The sequence below is a fragment of the Haliotis rufescens genome, unplaced genomic scaffold, assembly GCF_023055435.1.
Source record: "Haliotis rufescens isolate VD_foot unplaced genomic scaffold, xgHalRufe1.0.p SCAF_61, whole genome shotgun sequence".
Lineage (NCBI taxonomy): Eukaryota > Metazoa > Mollusca > Gastropoda > Lepetellida > Haliotidae > Haliotis > Haliotis rufescens.
Genome location: NW_025964346.1, coordinates 1009281 through 1028385, shown reverse-complemented (window position 1 = coordinate 1028385; position 19105 = coordinate 1009281). Strand labels below are relative to the sequence as shown.

General features: G+C 46.7%; 1 protein-coding gene across 4 annotated transcripts in view; it reads left to right on the top strand.

Moving 5' to 3' along the window:
- Nucleotides 1-17347, top strand: part of LOC125375894 (monocarboxylate transporter 14-like) — a 44553-nt gene extending 27206 nt beyond the window's left edge. For 2 of the 4 annotated variants that reach the window (XM_048386875.1, XM_048386873.1), the window contains exons 2-6: nucleotides 11322-11522; nucleotides 12463-12606; nucleotides 13311-14093; nucleotides 14613-14663; nucleotides 16508-17347. In XM_048386875.1, coding sequence (XP_048242832.1) covers nucleotides 11345-11522; nucleotides 12463-12606; nucleotides 13311-14093; nucleotides 14613-14663; nucleotides 16508-16863 — 1512 coding nt within the window. In that variant the 5' untranslated portion in view covers nucleotides 11322-11344 and the 3' untranslated portion in view covers nucleotides 16864-17347. Of the gene's footprint in view, nucleotides 1-4877; nucleotides 4928-9740; nucleotides 9842-11321; nucleotides 11523-12462; nucleotides 12607-13310; nucleotides 14094-14612; nucleotides 14664-16507 lie in introns of those variants that run through there. The other 2 variants (XM_048386874.1, XM_048386876.1) reach the window with 2 other exon arrangements.
- Nucleotides 17348-19105: the final 1758 nt, after the last annotated feature.

Genomic DNA, 19105 nt, shown 5'->3' with positions numbered 1-19105 from the left:
TGTATTCCGTTTAGGGTTTAAACACATTGCTGAACATGTTTGGACCTAACATGTTTTGTATGTGTTCACTTTCTAAACACATTTTCTACAACGTACCTTTTCTTATTTACATTCAGAACTTTCTGATTCATTTTTAATATGCAGAAATCATACATGTATATGTTCGTCACGATCCAAGGATTTAGAAGCCTCGGCGCTGATTGACTGATAAGAAAGTTTATCCAACACGACCTCCTTTGGGTGGCGTTCGTGAGGGCTTCACGCAGACAGGAATCGAGATTAAAGATCGGATTTCAATAACTTTTCTTTATAATAGCACTTTCAAGTCAGTAAAGTTCAGCCATAATACTGTTTTATGCCATTACCGCAATACTCGTCACGAAGGAGGGTTGTCGGGTAGCCTAGTGGTTAATGCGTTCGCTCGTCACGCCGAAGACCCGGGTTCGACTCCCAACATGGGTACAATGTGTGAAGCCCATTTCTGGTGTCCCCGCGTGATATTGCTGGAATATTGCTAAAAGCGGCGTTAAACCATACTCACTCACTCACTGAAGAAGGATTTTGTGGTTTAGGGTGATGGTCCATTCATGCCAATATTTAGCCTCAGAAAAACTCATTAAACACTGATTATGGTTGTTTGTTTGTTGTTTAACGTCGCACTCAACAACATTCCAGCTATATGACGGCTACTGATTACGATTACCTGGTCGCTGGCATGGGTCACGTGACGATCACAACAAGAAACGTGTTTACTTTGATACTATGAACCATAGATAACTTAAACATAACTTAAGCAAAAACATACACTTCATAATCGTTGACAATCCAATTTTTCATAAAAAAATCTATAATACAGATTTCGAAAGACGAAAGTAGCGATCCCGTGCAGGGGTGGTAACTCTTGGTCGGCCGGTTCTCGGACGGTCTGCATTGGAACTGAACTGTGATTTTCGGTCACAAAGGCGGCAAATGGTGCTGTGGTGGACGTTAAAGTGGCGTTGAAGACTGCGATTCCCCTCTTTGGATACGTCCTTTGGCGATGTTCCGATTGGCAGCGAGGAGTCTCGGCATTTTCGAACTTGACAACTGAATGACAAGTTATTGGCTCATGCCTTCCTTTTTATAGCCACTGCTATACAACATACTACCTGTGGATTTCATTTATTGAAGAGTGTATGTAGACATATGTGAAGGTTGGAGAGGCTGGAGAGGTAACCTATGTGTTCAAGCATTCGCTCCTCGCGCCTGAGACCCAGGATCAGCACCCCGTGTGTATGTCCTTTGTCGTGATGCTGCTGGAATATTGCTGGAGTATTGCTGGAGTATTGCTGGAATATATATTGCTGGAGTATTGCTGGAATATATATTGCTGGAGTATTGCTGGAATATTGCTGGAATATATATTGCTGGAGTATTGCTGGAATATTGCTGGAATATATATTGCTGGAGTTTTGCTGGAGTATTGCTGAGAACACAATCACCTCACTCACACACTTAAGATTCAGTGACCAGGTGGCCAGAGCATGGCCTTGCCTGTTCATGGGACATTCATGACAGCCACTGTAGTCGTCTTAATACGCCTCGGAAGTAACCCCTGACCCCTATGCAAACCTACGACTGAATATCAATGCGACCTTCCCAACCCGAGTGGAGGTTTAGTAAGAGAAACTTACATGCATGAGGATTACCCACCCCAACCCCAGTGGAGGTTTAGTAAGAGAAACTTACATACATGAGGATTACCCACCCTCACCCGAGTGGAGGTTTAGTAAGAGAAACTTACATACACGAGGATTACCCCCCACCCCCCCCCCCCCCCCCACCCCCCCCCCCCCACCCCCGCACCCCACCCCCACCCCCACCCCCACCCCCCAACCCGAGTGGAGGTTTAGTAAGAGAAACTTACATACATGAGGATTACCCACCCCAACAAGTAGTGGAGGTTTAGTAAGAGAAACTTACATACATGAGGATTACCCTCCCCAACCCGAGTGGAGGTTTAGTAAGAGAAACTTACATACATGAGGATTACCCACCCCAACCCGAGTGGAGATTTAGTAAGAGAAACTTACATACATGAGGATTACCCACCCCAACAAGTAGTGGAGGTTTAGTAAGAGAAACTTACATACATGAGGATTACCCACCCCAACCCGAGTGGAGGTTTAGTAAGAGAAACTTACATACATGAGGTTTACCCACCCTAACCCGAGTGGAGGTTTAGTAAGAGAAACTTACATACATGAGGATTACCCACCCCAACCCGAGTGGAGGTTTAGTAAGAGAAACTTACATACATGAGGTTTACCCACCCTAACCCGAGTGGAGGTTTAGTAAGAGAAACTTACATACATGAGGATTACCCACCCCAACCCGAGTGGAGGTTTAGTAAGAGAAACTTACATACACGAGGATTACCCCCCACCCCACCCCCCCCCCCCACCCCCACCCCCACCCCCACCCCCACCCCCACCCCCCAACCCGAGTGGAGGTTTAGTAAGAGAAACTTACATACATGAGGATTACCCTCCCCAACCCGAGTGGAGGTTTAGTAAGAGAAACTTACATACATGAGGATTACCCACCCCAACCCGAGTGGAGGTTTAGTAAGAGAAACTTACATACATTAGGATTACCCACCCCAACAAGTAGTGGAGGTTTAGTAAGAGAAACTTACATACATGAGGATTACCCACCCCAACCCGAGTGGAGGTTTAGTAAGAGAAACTTACATACATGAGGTTTACCCACCCTAACCCGAGTGGAGGTTTAGTAAGAGAAACTTACATACATGAGGATTACCCACCCCAACCCGAGTGGAGGTTTAGTAAGAGAAACTTACATACATGAGGATTCCCCTACCCAACCCGAATGGAGGTTTAGTAAGAGAAACTTACATACATGAGGATTACCCACCCCAACCCGAGTGAAGGTTTAGTAAGAGAAACTTACATACATGAGGATTACCCACCCCAACCCCAGTGGAGGTTTAGTAAGAGAAACTTACATACATGAGGATTACCCACCCTCACCCGAGTGGAGGTTTAGTAAGAGAAACTTACATACATGAGGATTACCCACCCCAACCCGAGTGGAGGTTTAGTAAGAGAAACTTACATACATGAGGATTACCCACCCCGACCCGAGTGGAGGTTTAGTAAGAGAAACTTACATGCATGAGGATTACCCACCCCAACCTTAGTGGAGGTTTAGTTAGAGAAACTTACATACATGAGGATTACCCACCCCAACCCGAGTGGAGGTTTAGTAAGAGAAACTTACATACATGAGGATTACCCACCCCAACCCGAGTGGAGGTTTAGTAAGAGAAACTTACATACATGAGGATTACCCACCCCAACCCGAATGGAGGTTTAGTAAGAGAAACTTACATACATGAGGATTACCCATCCCAACCCGAGTGGAGGTTTAGTAAGAGAAACTTACATACATGAGGATTACCCACCCCATCCCGAGTGGAGGTTTGGTAAGAGAAACTTACATACATGAGGATTACCCACCCCAACAAGTAGTGGAGGTTTAGTAAGAGAAACTTACATACATGAGGATTACCCACCCCAACCCGAGTGAAGGTTTAGTAAGAGAAACTTACATACATGAGGATTACCCACCCCAACCCGAGTGGAGGTTTAGTAAGAGAAACTTACATACATGAGGATTACCCATCCCGACCCGAGTGGAGGTTTAGTAAGAGAAACTTACATACATGAGGATTACCCACCCCAACCCGAGTGGAGGTTTAGTAAGAGAAACTTACATACATGAGGATTACCCACCCCAACAAGTAGTGGAGGTTTAGTAAGAGAAACTTACATACATGAGGATTACCCACCCCAACAAGTAGTGGAGGTTTAGTAAGAGAAACTTACATACATGAGGATTACCCACCCCAACCCGAATGGAGGTTTAGTAAGAGAAACTTACATACATGAGGATTACCCATCCCAACCCGAGTGGAGGTTTAGTAAGAGAAACTTACATACATGAGGATTACCCACCCCAACCCGAGTGGAGGTTTGGTAAGAGAAACTTACATACATGAGGATTACCCACCCCAACCCGAGTGGAGGTTTAGTAAGAGAAACTTACATACATGAGGATTCCCCTCCCCAGCCCGAGTGGAGGTTTAGTAAGAGAAACTTACATACATGAGGATAACCCACCCTAACCCGAGTGGAGGTTTAGTAAGAGAAACTTACATACATGAGGATTACCCACCCTAACCCGTGTGGAGGTTTAGTAAGAGAAACTTACATACATGAGGATTACCCATCCCAACCCGAGTGAAGGTTTAGTAAGAGAAACTTACATACATGAGGATTACCAAACCCAACCCGAATGGAGGTTTAGTAAGAGAAACTTACATACATGAGGATTACCAAACCCAACCCGAATGGAGGTTTAGTAAGAGAAACTTACATACATGAGGATTACCCATCCCAACCCGAGTGGAGGTTTAGTAAGAGAAACTTACATACATGAGGATTACCCATCCCGACCCGAGTGGAGGTTTAGTAAGAGAAACTTACATACATGAGGATTACCCACCCCAACCCCAGTGGAGGTTTAGTAAGAGAAACTTACATACATGAGGTGTTTTTAATCGAACCTTAATCCAATCAAACAGCAAAGAGAACCGCCTTTGAGTCGAAACTATCACTTCAGCATCTAAATCAATCCTTCTGTTGACAGTACACAAGTAACAATTCACTTGGTTCTTGAACCACGTTGGCGGTTTATTCAGCCTTCGGGAAAAGGTTATATTTGCTCGTCTTTGAAGCATTTCTTTTGTTTTGAATACGCAGCGCGGCGAGTAAGATGTAGCTAGCTCATTGTGATTATGTAACACGAGTTGCCTCCCTTCCCCCGCGGTAATGAGCAAGGCAGCGGGACCCCGTTCTGAACAGTGAGTTGTGTGCAAGCTATTCCGACGTGCTTATATGATTTCTGCCGCATTCTCTCATTTTAAGACATTTCTGTAAATCTTTATGAACGTTAATTGACCAACTTGTTATGTATGATGTCGATTCAAGGAAGTCGTTTCAAGATATATTTTGATCCAAATGTGTTTAACACAAACCCGAGCCATGCAAAAACTTAGATGAATCTGCAAGACTGCTGAGTGCAGCTAGACATCAATGTGTTTATGTGACACGTGATTACATGGGTGTGTGTGCGTGTGTAAAGTAGTACTTGGTATGATTCTCTGACATGTTGGATGTAGCTGCATGTATGGTTCAGCCATCATCACGCAACATTTCAGCAATTGTACGACGATCTGATGATCTGTTTAACGGAGCAGTGAGCACAACTGCAATAAATAATATGGACTCTTACTCATCAAATTACTCACTCACTCACACACCAGTCTCCTCGCTCACCAATTTACTCATTTTAGTCACTAATTCACTCACTCACTCACCAGTCCACTCACACACTCACCAATTCAGTCTCACTTACAAATTCACTCGCACTCGCCAATCCAATCAGTCACTCACCAATCCAATCACTCACTCACCAGTCAACTCACTCACTCACTCCCCAATCTCTTACCAATCCACTCACTCACCAATTATCTCACTCACTCACCAGTCCACTCACCAATTCATTCACTCACCAACCCACTCAATCACTCACTCACCAATCCAATCACTCACTCACCAATCCAATCACTCACTCACCAGTCCACTCACCAGTCCACTCACCAGTCCACTCACCAGTCCACTCACCAATCCACTCACTCCCCTGTCCACTCACTCACTCACCAACCCCACTCCGTGTCCTGGGTTTACATGAAAAACAACGTTTCTTTTCGATATGATCTTCAAGTATCCACGTTAATCTCAACCGCCACATATATTTACAGAGACCGCTCGGCTCTTCGGCCACCCTGTTATAAGGAGTGGTGTTATGTTTCCCCGGCAAACATGCAGTAGCGCAGTCCAGTGTGCATATGGAGAAATCATATGACGTTGCTGAAGTCCTTGTTGATTGTCAGATAATAATCCGAGTGCCCAGAGAACCACGGGCTACTTACTGCTAGAACATTACTGCCGGAACATGGCGTTAGTGTCAGAACACCCCGGTTAGTGCTTGAACACCCCCGTTAGTGCTTAAAGACGACATCAGTGCTTGAACACCCCCGTTAGTGCTTAAAGACGACATTAGTGCTTGAACACCTCAGTTAGTGCTTAAAGACGACATTAGTGCTTGAACACCTCAGTTAGTGCTTAAAGACGACATAAGTGCTTGAACACCTCAGTTAGTGCTTAAAGACGACATTAGTGCTTGAACACCCCCGTTAGTGCTTAAAGACGACATTAGTGCTTGAACACCCCCGTTAGTGCTTAAAGACGACATCAGTGCTTGAACACCTCAGTTAGTGCTTAAAGACGACATTAGTGCTTGAACACCTCAGTTAGTGCTTAAAGACGACATTAGTGCTTGAACTGCTCAGTTTGTGCTTAAAGACGACATTAGTGCTTGAACACCTCCGTTAGTGCTTAAAGACGACATTAGTGCTTGAACACCCCCGTTAGTGCTTAAAGACGACATTAGTGCTTGAACACCTCAGTTAGTGCTTAAAGACGACATTAGTGCTTGAACACCCCCGTTAGTGCTTAAAGACGACATTAGTGCTTGAACACCCCCGTTAGTGCTTAAAGACGACATTAGTGCTTGAACACCTCAGTTAGTGCTTAAAGACGACATTAGTGCTTGAACACCCCGTTTGTGCTTAAAGACGACATTAGTGCTTAAACACCTCTGTTAGTGCTTAAAGACGACATTAGTGCTTGAACACCCCCGTTAGTGCTTAAAGACGACATTAGTGCTTGAACACCTCAGTTAGTGCTTAAAGACGACATTGGTGCTTGAACACCTCCGTTAGTGCTAAAAGACGACATTAGTGCTTGAACACCCCCGTTAGTGCTTAAAGACGACATCAGTGCTTGAACACCTCCGTTAGTGCTTTAAAACGACATTAGTGCTTGAACACCCCCGTTAGTGCTTAAAGACGACATTAGTGCTTGAACACCTCAGTTAGTGCTTAAAGACGACATTAGTGCTTGAACACCTCAGTTAGTGCTTAAAGACGACATTAGTGCTTGAACTGCTCAGTTTGTGCTTAAAGACGACATTAGTGCTTGATCACCTCCGTTAGTGCTTAAAGACGACATTAGTGCTTGAACACCCCCGTTAGTGCTAAAAGACGACATTAGTGCTTGAACACCTCAGTTAGTGCTTAAAGACGACATTAGTGCTTGAACACCCCCGTTAGTGCTTAAAGACGACATTAGTGCTTGAACACCCCCGTTAGTGCTTAAAGACGACATTAGTGCTTGAACACCTCAGTTAGTGCTTAAAGACGACATTAGTGCTTGAACACCCCGTTTGTGCTTAAAGACGACATTAGTGCTTAAACACCTCTGTTAGTGCTTAAAGACGACATTAGTGCTTGAACACCCCCGTTAGTGCTTAAAGACGACATTAGTGCTTGAACACCTCAGTTAGTGCTTAAAGACGACATTGGTGCTTGAACACCTCCGTTAGTGCTAAAAGACGACATTAGTGCTTGAACACCCCCGTTAGTGCTTAAAGACGACATCAGTGCTTGAACACCTCCGTTAGTGCTTTAAAACGACATTAGTGCTTGAACACCCTCGTTAGTGCTTAAAGACGACATTAGTGCTTAAACACCTTAGTTAGTGCTTAAAGACGACATTAGTGCTTGAACACCTCCGTTAGTGCTTAAAGTCGACATTAGTGCTTGAACACCCCCGTTAGTACTTAAAGACGACATTAGTGCTTGAACACCTCAGTTAGTGCTTAAAGACGACATAAGTGCTTGAACACCTCAGTCAGTGCTTAAAGACGACATCAGTGCTTGAACACCCCCGTTAGTGCTTAAAGACGACATTAGTGCTTGAACACCTCAGTTAGTGCTTAAAGACGACATTAGTGCTTAAACAACTCCGTTAGTGCTTAAAGACGACATTAGTGCTTGAACACCTCAGTTAGTGCTTAAAGACGACATTAGTGCTTGAACACCTCCGTTAGTGCTTAAAGTCGACATTAGTGCTTGAACACCCCCGTTAGTACTTAAAGACGACATTAGTGCTTGAACACCTCAGTTAGTGCTTAAAGACGACATAAGTGCTTGAACACCTCAGTCAGTGCTTAAAGACGACATCAGTGCTTGAACACCTCCGTTAATGCTTAAAGACAGCATTAGTGTTTGAACAATTCGTTAGAACTTGAACACCCCCGTTAGTACTTAAAGGCGGTATTGGTGCTTGAACACCTCCGTTAGTACTTGAACACCGCGTTAGTACTTGAACACCTCTGTTAGTGCTTAAATACGGCATTACTGCTTGAACACCTCCGTCAGTGCTTAAAGACGGCATAAGTGTTCTAACAGTATTGGTGCTTGAACACCTCCGTTAGTACTTGAACACTGCGTTAGTACTTGAACACCTCCGTTAGTACTTAAATACGGCATTAGTGCTTGAACACTCCCATAAGTGCTTAAATACGACATTAGTGCTTGCACACCTCCATTAGTGCTTACATACGACTTTAGTGTTTGAACACCCTCGTTAGTGCTTAAAGACAGCATTAGTGTTTGAACACCCACGTTAGAACTTGAACAATGCGTTAGAACTTGAGCACCTCCCTTTATACTTAAAGGCGGTATTGGTGCTTGAACACCTCCGTTAGTACTTTAACACCGCGTTAGTACTTGAACAACTCCGTTAGGGCTTACATACGGTATTAGTGCTTGAACACCTCCATTAGTGCTCAAAGACGGCATTTGTGCTTGAACACCTCCGTTAGTACTTTAACACCGCGTTAGTACTTGAACACCTCCGTTAGGGCTTACATACGGTATTAGTGCTTGAACACCTCCATTAGTGCTTAAAGACGGCATTTGTGCTTGAACACCTCCGTTAGAACTTGAACACTTCGTTAGTGCTTGAACACCTCCGTTAGTACTTAAATACGGCATTAGTGCTTGAACACCTCCGTTAGAACTTGAACACTTCGTTAGTGCTTGAACACCTCCGTTAGTACTTAAATACGGCATTAGTGCTTGAACACCTCCGTTAGAACTTGAACACTTCGTTAGTGCTTGAACACCTCCGGTAGAGCCTAAAGACGGCATTAGTGCTTGTACACCTCCGTTAGTGCTGGAATAACGGCATATTTGGTGTCAGAACAGCCCCGGTAGTGCTTGAACATGGAGTCAGTATTAGAACATTAGAGCTTAAACACTACGTTAGTGTGAGAACAGCGCCTTTATTTCTTAAAGATGTTGTTACGGCTGGAACACCTCCGTTAGAGCTGCAAAATTGTCGCTAATTACTCGCTTGCTATGTGCTTAATTTGGAACACTAACCAGTGTCCTTCAAAATACCCCTTCTGGATCACTATTGGTGAACTAGACACTCACAAGATGTACATGAGAAGCATATCGACTTTGTCGCCGCTTTCCATCCGTACTTGTGTCACTGACCCGTCCTGCTCGGAAATTAGACTATTTGCATACTTGAGAATACGTTTCAAGAACACTCAAAGGTTTTATGTTGAGCAAACGTTGTTTAATCTCCTCGTAATCCAAGTCAGCTGATGGGGGGGGGGGGGGATTGTGTGACTGCCATCTCAGCAAACAGACCTCGTTCACCCAGCACGCAGTGAACTGCCTGGTGTTGGAGCTAGTTACTGTTGATATAAAGATAACACTGGGCGCAGCTGCAATTTTACCACCTGGAGCTTTATGACACAACAGAAGTTCCAGTTCAATATTTTGTTTCGCTGGAAGGTACATAATAAAAATCTCATTTATATTAATGTGTACATGCAACAGCGCACATGAAGGTATGTTAGTTCGCGATCTTATTGATCGTAGCTGAAGTGGTCTGCCTGTAGACAGGCGACATTGCTAGCGCTGTAATGGGGGAAGTGTTGATATGAAGTCCTATTTATACAGGCAATGTATCTGTGCCATCATTCCCAGTCTCCTGGCCTCTTACGCGTGTACCGTTATTCACGTCACCGAATCACCTGCATCGTCGTCGTCGTCGTCATTTGTCATCTGAAATGGGCACGTCACTTTCGTCACCATCCAGTTAAATGCACAACACTATTCAAGCTGCCTAATAGGTATGATTCCTATTGAATGAGAGAGTGACTGTTGTGTTGTGCCGCATTCCTGTCCAGCTATATTCCAGCCGCCTGTACATAATCGACTCCGACCAGACAAACCCGTGACTGGACACAGCACCCCATGTCACGTGGTATCATGCCACACAAGGGGCGGTGGGGTAGCCTAGTGGGTGAAGCGTTCGCTTGTCACGCCGAAGTCCAGGGTTCGATTTCCGACAGGGGTACAATATGTGAAGCCAATTTCTGGTGTCCCCCGCCGTGATATTGCTGGAATATTGCTAACAGCGGCGTAAAATCAAACTCACTCACTCACCATGCCACACAAGCCAGTCGAAGCCTTGCATGGGGTCCATTTAGTCGCAAGTTAAAAACATTGGCTACTTCGGGCCAATTTCATTTGACATTCCTTTCAGCACATGAATTTACTATTCAAATTTCATTTATATTGATGGAGACCGCCCCAACAATATTCATATTGAGTGCCACACACTGGCCTCGTGTCTTTTACCAAAATACAACTAGTGACACAAAAAAATATTTTTTCTATCCTTCGTGAGTTCGAATCCCACATTCGCCCTGATTATGATTTTTTGTTTCTTGGTTTGTCAGCACCATACCAGGCTGGTGGATTTCCCCTACGTCGCAAACTGACACTCCGTATTATAGCTGTGCAAAGTGGCGTTTAACCTCCCTCACTCAAAAACCCACACCCCTAACTCACTCACTCACCCACTCACTCACTCACTCACTCACTCAATGGGGGTACGGGTGGCCCAGTCGTCCTAGGCGCCGCGGTTCGCTGTGCAGAGTTGCGTCCATTGGGCAGGCCAGAAACCTTTGATTGTGGGTTCGAATCCCGGTTCACCCCGATTATGTTTCTAGGTTTGTGGGCACCATACCCGTGCCCGTGCGTTTCACCGAAGTAGTTAAGATCTGAGACCTGCATCACTTTGGGCTTTCCTTCCACATTAAGCTGACACGCCGCAATATAACTGGAATTATGTTAAAAGCGGCGTTAAACCTAACTCACTCACTCACTAGCCCACTCACTCACTAACCCTCTCACTAACCCACTCACTCACCTACCAACCCACTCACTCACTCACTAACCCTCTCACTCACTCTATTCTCCGCAGGTTCTCTCTCCAACCGCTCCGTGATGGACAAGGGCTGGTCCTGGGTGGTTCTAGGGTCATGCTTCGTGGCCTTCCTGCTGTCCGGCTGGTTTGCCTATACCGTCGGCATCATCCACGTCGCCCTCCTGGACGTCTACCACGACGACAACGCCAAGACGTCGTGGGTGGGAGCCCTCCACTCCAGCATGATGTGCCTGACAGGTTGAGAAGTTTAAAGGGGGACCCCTTGGCCTGATGCCCGTTCTAGGTCTAGACATTGTCAGTTGTGAGGGAAAATGGGGCGTAGTCCCTTTAAGACGGGGCACAAGGTATTTCCAGATTGAATGTTTATCATCAATCGTGATCCCGCTCTGTGGCAGACATAAGACTAGTAATGTATGGCAAATGTGTATGTTTCCCCATCATAAAGACACGTACTGTTCCTATGTTGTGGATTCTACGCTAGTTTCTGTTTCTTCATCTTTCATAAAGGTCGTAAAAATATCTTAAAAAGACATTGTTTGCCTATCGATTCTAACATTAATACTGCTTATTACAGAGCCGTTAACACATTTCCTGCATCCCTCGGATATAGATTTGGACACACGTTATAATCCTTGTTCTACTGTGCATTGTACGGGGTAATACCATAAACTGTCATACTAGTTACATTTCATAAATGATTTAACCACGAGATGAGATGAGATGAAATTGGGTTTAACGTCCCTTCCAAGATTATTGCACTTATATAGCGACGTGCATGCACGTGTGTGTGTGTGTGTGGCTGCTTGTACTAGTCCAGACTGATGCCGATTTATAGTGCCACTGAGATACCATGCCGCAGTTTAACATGAATACCCCACTCAGACACAGTATACTGACTCCGAGCCGACCAGTCCTTGTTTTAGCCCATTAATGCCGAGCGCCAGACAGGGTAACAACAAGTACCATCTTTTAACGTCTTTTGGTATGACGTGTCCGGGGATCGAACCCCGGACCTTCCGCTCTCCGGGCGGACGCTCTGCCACTAGACCACAAAGGCGGTCGTATTTAACCACGAGTGTACATTAATATCAGAGCACCTTTGTTTATATATCACTCACTCACTCTTTCACTAACACACAAACTGATGTTTAAACTGGTCCACGTCTCTCGTCTGAAGGCCCCGTGGCGAGCTTGGTGATCAACCGCTACAACTGCCGCATCTGCACCATCATCGGCGGCATCCTCATCCTCGTCGGCTTCACCAGCTCCGCCTTCGTCCACAGCATCGACGTCCTTCTCATCACATACGGCGTCATTGCAGGTGCGTCTACAACCGAGCTATCGTCATGAGTTCGCTATGCTCCGGGTGTTAGCAACAATGTATATACTTTACCCAATGACTCTGAAGCACGTTGTCCACGATGTAAGTCGCGTGAGTGATGATTACGATTTCAAGTTTCAATGAACATAGTGAGTGAGTGAGTGAGTTGGGTTTAACGCCGCTTTTAACAGTATTACAGTTATATCACAGCGTGTCAGCTTTATGTGGGAGGAAAGCCCGAAGTGATGCAGGTCTCAGACGTTTACCACTTCGGTGAAACCCACGAGCACGGGTATGGTGCTGACAAACCTAGAAACATAATTGGGGCGAACCGGGATTCGAACCCACAATCATAGGTTTCTGGCGTGCCCAAGCGATGCAACTCTGCACAGCGAATCGCGGCGCTTTAGACGACTGGGCCACCCGTGCCCCCCAATGAACATAGTAAGATCAACTCTATCCTTGTACATTCAGTTCAAGCGTGGGTCCGATGTTTGGAAGAGGCGTGCATGTTGGGAACTAGGGATTCGATAATGATGAAAGCGATGATGATGATGATGATGATGATGATGATGATGATGATATATGATGATGATTTTGATGATGATGATTTAACGAGCGCTTCCGGAGTACCTTATTTCGCACTCAGCTGTAAATGTCTACTCACTCACTCACTCACTCACTCACTCACTCACTGTCAACAGGTGCAGGGACGGGCTTCAGTTATTGCGCCGCTGTCGTCAGTCTGGGGTACAACTTCAAGAAGTACTTAGGAATCACAGCCGGGGTCTCAATGACTGGTGCCGCACTCGGCCTCTTCAGTGGCGGACCCGTCATCCGCCTCTTCGTCGATAACTACGGCCTCAGCGGGACCTTCCTCCTCATGGGCGGTGTGGGCGCCAACATGTGCGCGTGTGGGATGTTGTTCCGCCCGACCAAGTTGGAAAGGATTCTGAAAAGAAAACGTCTCAAAAATGAAAACCAAACCTTGAGAGAATCTGCCCGCGACGCTTGGCAGCGGTATGTTCTTATATTCCAGAACAAAGCGTTTGCTCTGTATTGTGTTAGTATATTCTCGTGGAATCTCGCCCAGTCCGCGATTTACCTTCATCTTCCATTTTATGCCCAAAGTAAAGGAACTTCTCCCGAATCAGCGGCCGCGCTCTTCACAGGAATGGGCGGATTCTCGTTGGTTGCACGAGTTCTCACGGGACTTGTTGTGACGAAACAGGAAGTAGACGGGCTTATTTTACACATGGGGTGTCTAGGAATGGCGACGGTAGCCACCTTCTTGTTCCCGCTGTACAGCGCCACCTATCTGGGACAGATGATATATTCCTCAATACTGGGCTTCTATCTAGCAAGTCCCATGGTGCTGCTGAGCCCCCTCACCGTGGAGCTAGTGGGCGTGGACAATCTGGCAGCAGCTATCGGACTGGGGACATTCGTCCTTGGTTCAGGATATCTGGTTGGACCTCCCATTGCAGGTAAGACGACGCAGTTGAAAAAACAATTTATTATTTTTTTAAAGAAACCTGTCGCAGAAAATCCTGGAAAAATAATTGTTTAACGAAAGGATTTGCTCGTTGTCTGCAAAGTTCTTTGTCTTGGGTCTCTGACTGAAAAAAATATTGTTTCAAACAAAATTGTTCCCAGCCCAAATGGTGGATCGATGCTCATGATGTAAGTCACTGGGTTGTCTGTTTCAGAATCTATTTACAAACCGTTGTCACAGAGCTGGAATAATTTTGGAATAAAGAAAAAAAGAAACGATTTTTCAGACATTTCTTCTTGTAGAGTTCTTGTAGTGCATACCAATAACACCGCCGTGATGTACCAGGAATATTGGTGAGAGCAATAAACAAACAAACAGACAAAATACAGGAATTTATATCTTATATCCGTGATTACTGACTATAAGTCATTTAAACAACGTCATTTAGACTGTTGCCAGTTGATCGTATGGAGTGGTGCTTTCCCATTATATGTGTTTCTGTTCTTTCCAGGATTCATCATCGACATTGGGGCCAGTTACGACATCAGCTTCATGGTGTCAGGTACGTCTACACTGCGGGGACCTGCAGGTTAACAAAAGGGAGGACGAATTTACATGTTGGTTTTAAGTGATGATATCTGCCAACCTGGACTTCAGGAGAATGAGCGTCCGATGTCCCGTAACACATCCTTGTAAACTATATAACACGGACTGCAATGGGGTGCAAGGGACACATTCTACCCCGGGTCCCCACAGGGCTGCCCAGCATTAGGGTGCAAGGGACACACTCTACCCCGGGTCCCCACGCAACTGACCATCATTAGGGTGCTAAGGTCACATTCTACCCCGGGTCCCCACGGGGCTGACCAGCATTAGGGTGCAAGGGACACATTCTACCCCGGGTCCCCACGGAGCTGACCATCATTAGGGTGCAAGGGACACACTCTACCCCGGGTCCCCACGCAGCTGACCATCATTAGGGTGCAAGGGACACATTCTATCCCGGGTCCCCACGGGGCTGACCAGCATTAGGGTGCAAGGGACACATTCTATCCCGGGTCCCCACGGGGCTGACCAGCATTAGGGTGCAAGGGACACACTGTACCCCGGGTCCCCACGGGGCTGACCATCATTAGGGTGCAAGGGACACACTCTACCCCACGTCCCCACGGGGCTGACCAGCATTAGGGTGCAAGGGACACATTCTACCCCAGGTCCCCACGGGGCTGCCCAGCATTAGGGTGCAAGGGACACACTCTACCCCGGGTCCCAACGGAGCTGACCAGCATTAGGGTGCTAAGGTCACATTCTACCCCGGGTCCCCACGGGGCTGCCCAGCATTAGGGTGCAAGGGACACATTCTACCCCAGGTCCCCACGGGGCTGCCCAGCATTAGGGTGCAAGGGACACACTCTACCCCGGGTCCCCACGGAGCTGACCAGCATTAGGGTGCAAGGGACACATTCTACCCCAGGTCCCCACGGGGCTGCCCAGCATTAGGGTGCAAGGGACACACTCTACCCCGGGTCCCAACGGAGCTGACCAGCATTAGGGTGCAAGGGACACACTCTACCCCGGGTCCCAACGGAGCTGACCAGCATTAGGGTGCTAAGGTCACATTCTACCCCGGGTCCCCACGGGGCTGCCCAGCATTAGGGTGCAAGGGACACACTCTACCCCGGGTCCTCACGGAGCTGACCAGCATTAGGGTGCAAGGGACACATTCTACCCCAGGTCCCCACGGGGCTGCCCAGCATTAGGGTGCAAGGGACACACTCTACCCCGGGTCCCCACGGAGCTGACCAGCATTAGGGTGCTAAGGTCACATTCTACCCCGGGTCCCCACGGAGCTGACCAGCATTAGGGTGCAAGGGACACATTCTACCCCAGGTCCCCACGGGGCTGCCCAGCATTAGGGTGCAAGGGACACACTCTACCCCGGGTCCCCACGGAGCTGACCAGCATTAGGGTGCTAAGGTCACATTCTACCCCGGGTCCCCACGGAGCTGACCATCATTAGGGTGCAAGGGACACACTCTACCCCGGGTCCCCACGGAGCTGACCAGCATTAGGGTGCTAAGGTCACATTCTACCCCGGGTCCCCACGGAGCTGACCATCATTAGGGTGCAAGGGACACACTCTACCATGGGTCCCCACGGAGCTGACCATCATTAGGGTGCAAGGGACACACTCTACCCCGGGTCCCCACGGAGCTGACCATCATTAGGGTGCAAGGGACACACTCTACCCCGGGTCCCCACGGAGCTGACCATCATTAGGGTGCTAAGGTCACATTCTACCCCGGGTCCCCACGGGGCTGCCCAGCATTAGGGTGCAAGGGACACACTCTACCATGGGTAGACCACGGGCGGTATTACTGACCTCAAATTGACCTTATATTTCAGGCTGCTTCTTCTTGGTGTCATCTCTTGTTACTCTGGGGGCGGCAGCACTTCATGGAAGATCCCAACTTCCGGTTGAACCGGCGCTTTTCACCAGCCTCACTATCATTCCGGCGGAAGCAGCTAGCAATATCAGCCTCCACGCAAGAGAGCTGCGAGAAAACGCGGCCGTGTATAGGTCATGGGACACAGAGAAACCCAAACATATACGAGATATTAATATGTTGATAGATGAGCTGGAGCGAGATTCTACATATCACACTGTAGACGATAATCAAAAGACACAACACAGCGAAATATCCTCATTAGTCGATAATAACACCACCAAGCCTGACGCCGCAGAATTACAGGAAGGGTAGTAAGTTGAGGTGATACAAAACAGCTGTTTGTACAGAAATACGGACAGTACGTCACGTCAAATACGGACAGTACGTCACGTCAAATACGGACAGTGCGTCACGTCAAATACGGACAGTACGTCAGGTCAAATACCGACAGTACGTCACGTCAAATACGGACAGTACGTCACGTCAAATACCAACCCAATTTACTGGCAAGGCCACGCCCATTTAATTATTTGTTCTCGTGATTCTACAGTTTGGATTATGTACAGTGTTGTTGCAAATGTACTTGTATAACCTTGACATATATACTAAGTATATAGGCTATTTCTTTGTACATGTTATAAGTATGCAGAATAACATATCTGATTATATTATGAATATATTATAAGAATATATTATGTGTCGCCTTTCGAGGCTTGTTACTCAAATATCCAGAGTATAATGTGTATGTAGTTAATATAAAAGGGTACCGTTTTCATAACCGTGTTCTTATATATAAATATATATATATTTGTCTTAAACATGAACTCCGTTAATGGTGTTTGAGTTTGATATCAACCCAGAAGTTCGAATCCCGGTTCGCTTCGATTATGTTTCTAGATTTGTCAGCACCATACCCGTGCTCGTGGGTTTCACCGAAGTGGTAAACGACTGAGACCTGCATCACTTCGGGCTTTCCTCCCACATTAAGCCGACACGCCATGATATAACTGGAATACTGTTAAAAGCGGCGTTAAACCCAACTCACTCACTCACTCAACCCAGAAAATCCCTGGTATAAAAGTTCACCTATCGTGAACGCTTGACTTTCGTGATGAAGACCAGCTGTTTTGTTTGTTTGTTTGTTGTTTAACACCGCACTCAGCAATATTCCAGCTACATGGCGGCGCTCTGTAAATAATCGAGTCTGGACCAGACAATCCAGTGACTGAGCATAGATGACATGCGATGAACCTGACCGTCCTATCCACGAAGTCGCCTCTAACGACCAGCATAGGTTGCTCAGGACTTACATTCTTCCCCGGGATCCTCGCGAGTCCTGAAAACTACTCTAATCTACAGATGCGACTACACAATTATACCTAGTTCATCTATATGAAGGAATGCTGCTTGTAGACACATTCACTCGCGCAAACGTCACTTTTTACTTCGACCATTTACCGCCAACCTTGCGTCTGTGTAAATGTCACGTGATGTCCAGGCCTCTGTCTGATGTTTTACGCCGCACGCAGCAATAGTCCAGCGACATGACGGCGATCTGTAAATAATCGAGTCGGGACTAGATAATCAAGTGATTGACATCATGAGCATCGATCCACGCAATTGGGATACGATGACATGCATCAACCAAGTCAGCGAGCCTGACCACCCGATTCCGCTTGTCGCCTCTTACGACGAGCATGGGTTGTTGAAGACCTATTCTACCCCGGATCTTCACGGGTTTATTGTAAACAAAGAGTCATTAAAAAAAGCATACTGTTTTTTTTCCTCTCACTAAGTACGTTTTACAGCTTTTGGTTTTGCCAAAACTAAAGCATGTTGAAAACTCATTGTTAACATCTGCATAGCTCCTATGGTTAGGTTCTCAAGTTTTCAAACATAGAGATGTGATATATCCATGAGGAACATCTTTGATAACAATGCTGTCGGATGAACAAAAAATCATGATGGCCATGCAAAACGTACACTTAGGCAATAAAAAAGGACAGGTTAAAAAACGGCTACCATTCACATTTTCAATGCCACGGTTGACCAACGCCAATAGAAACCAAGCGATAGGAATGCTACAAGCTGACCGGACACAGAAAGATGTTGCTAAGCACTTCCACGTCCCTCGGGCGACCGTTACGAGGCTGCAGCAACGTCTCCGGGTAACTGGAGGTGTCCAAGACCATCCACGTCCGGGAGCGCCTCGTGTGACGTCAAAAAGACAGGCCCAGTACATCGTCGTCAGCCAGCTTAGGAATCGCTCCAGGACTCCAGGACTGCTGATGCAATAAAAGGAAGTGAGTGAGTATGGTTTTACCCCGCTTTTAGCAATATTCCAGCAATATCACGGCGGGGGACACCAGAAATGGGCTTCACACATTGTACCCATGTCGGGAATCGAACCCGGGTCTTCGGCGTGACGAGCAAACGCTTTAACCACTAGGCTACCACGACCGCCCCAATAAAAGGAAGTAGGGGAAGGTCCATCAGTGGCCGGACACTCTGACGTCACCTTGCTGCACGTCACACCCGATGTCGTCGACCCTAT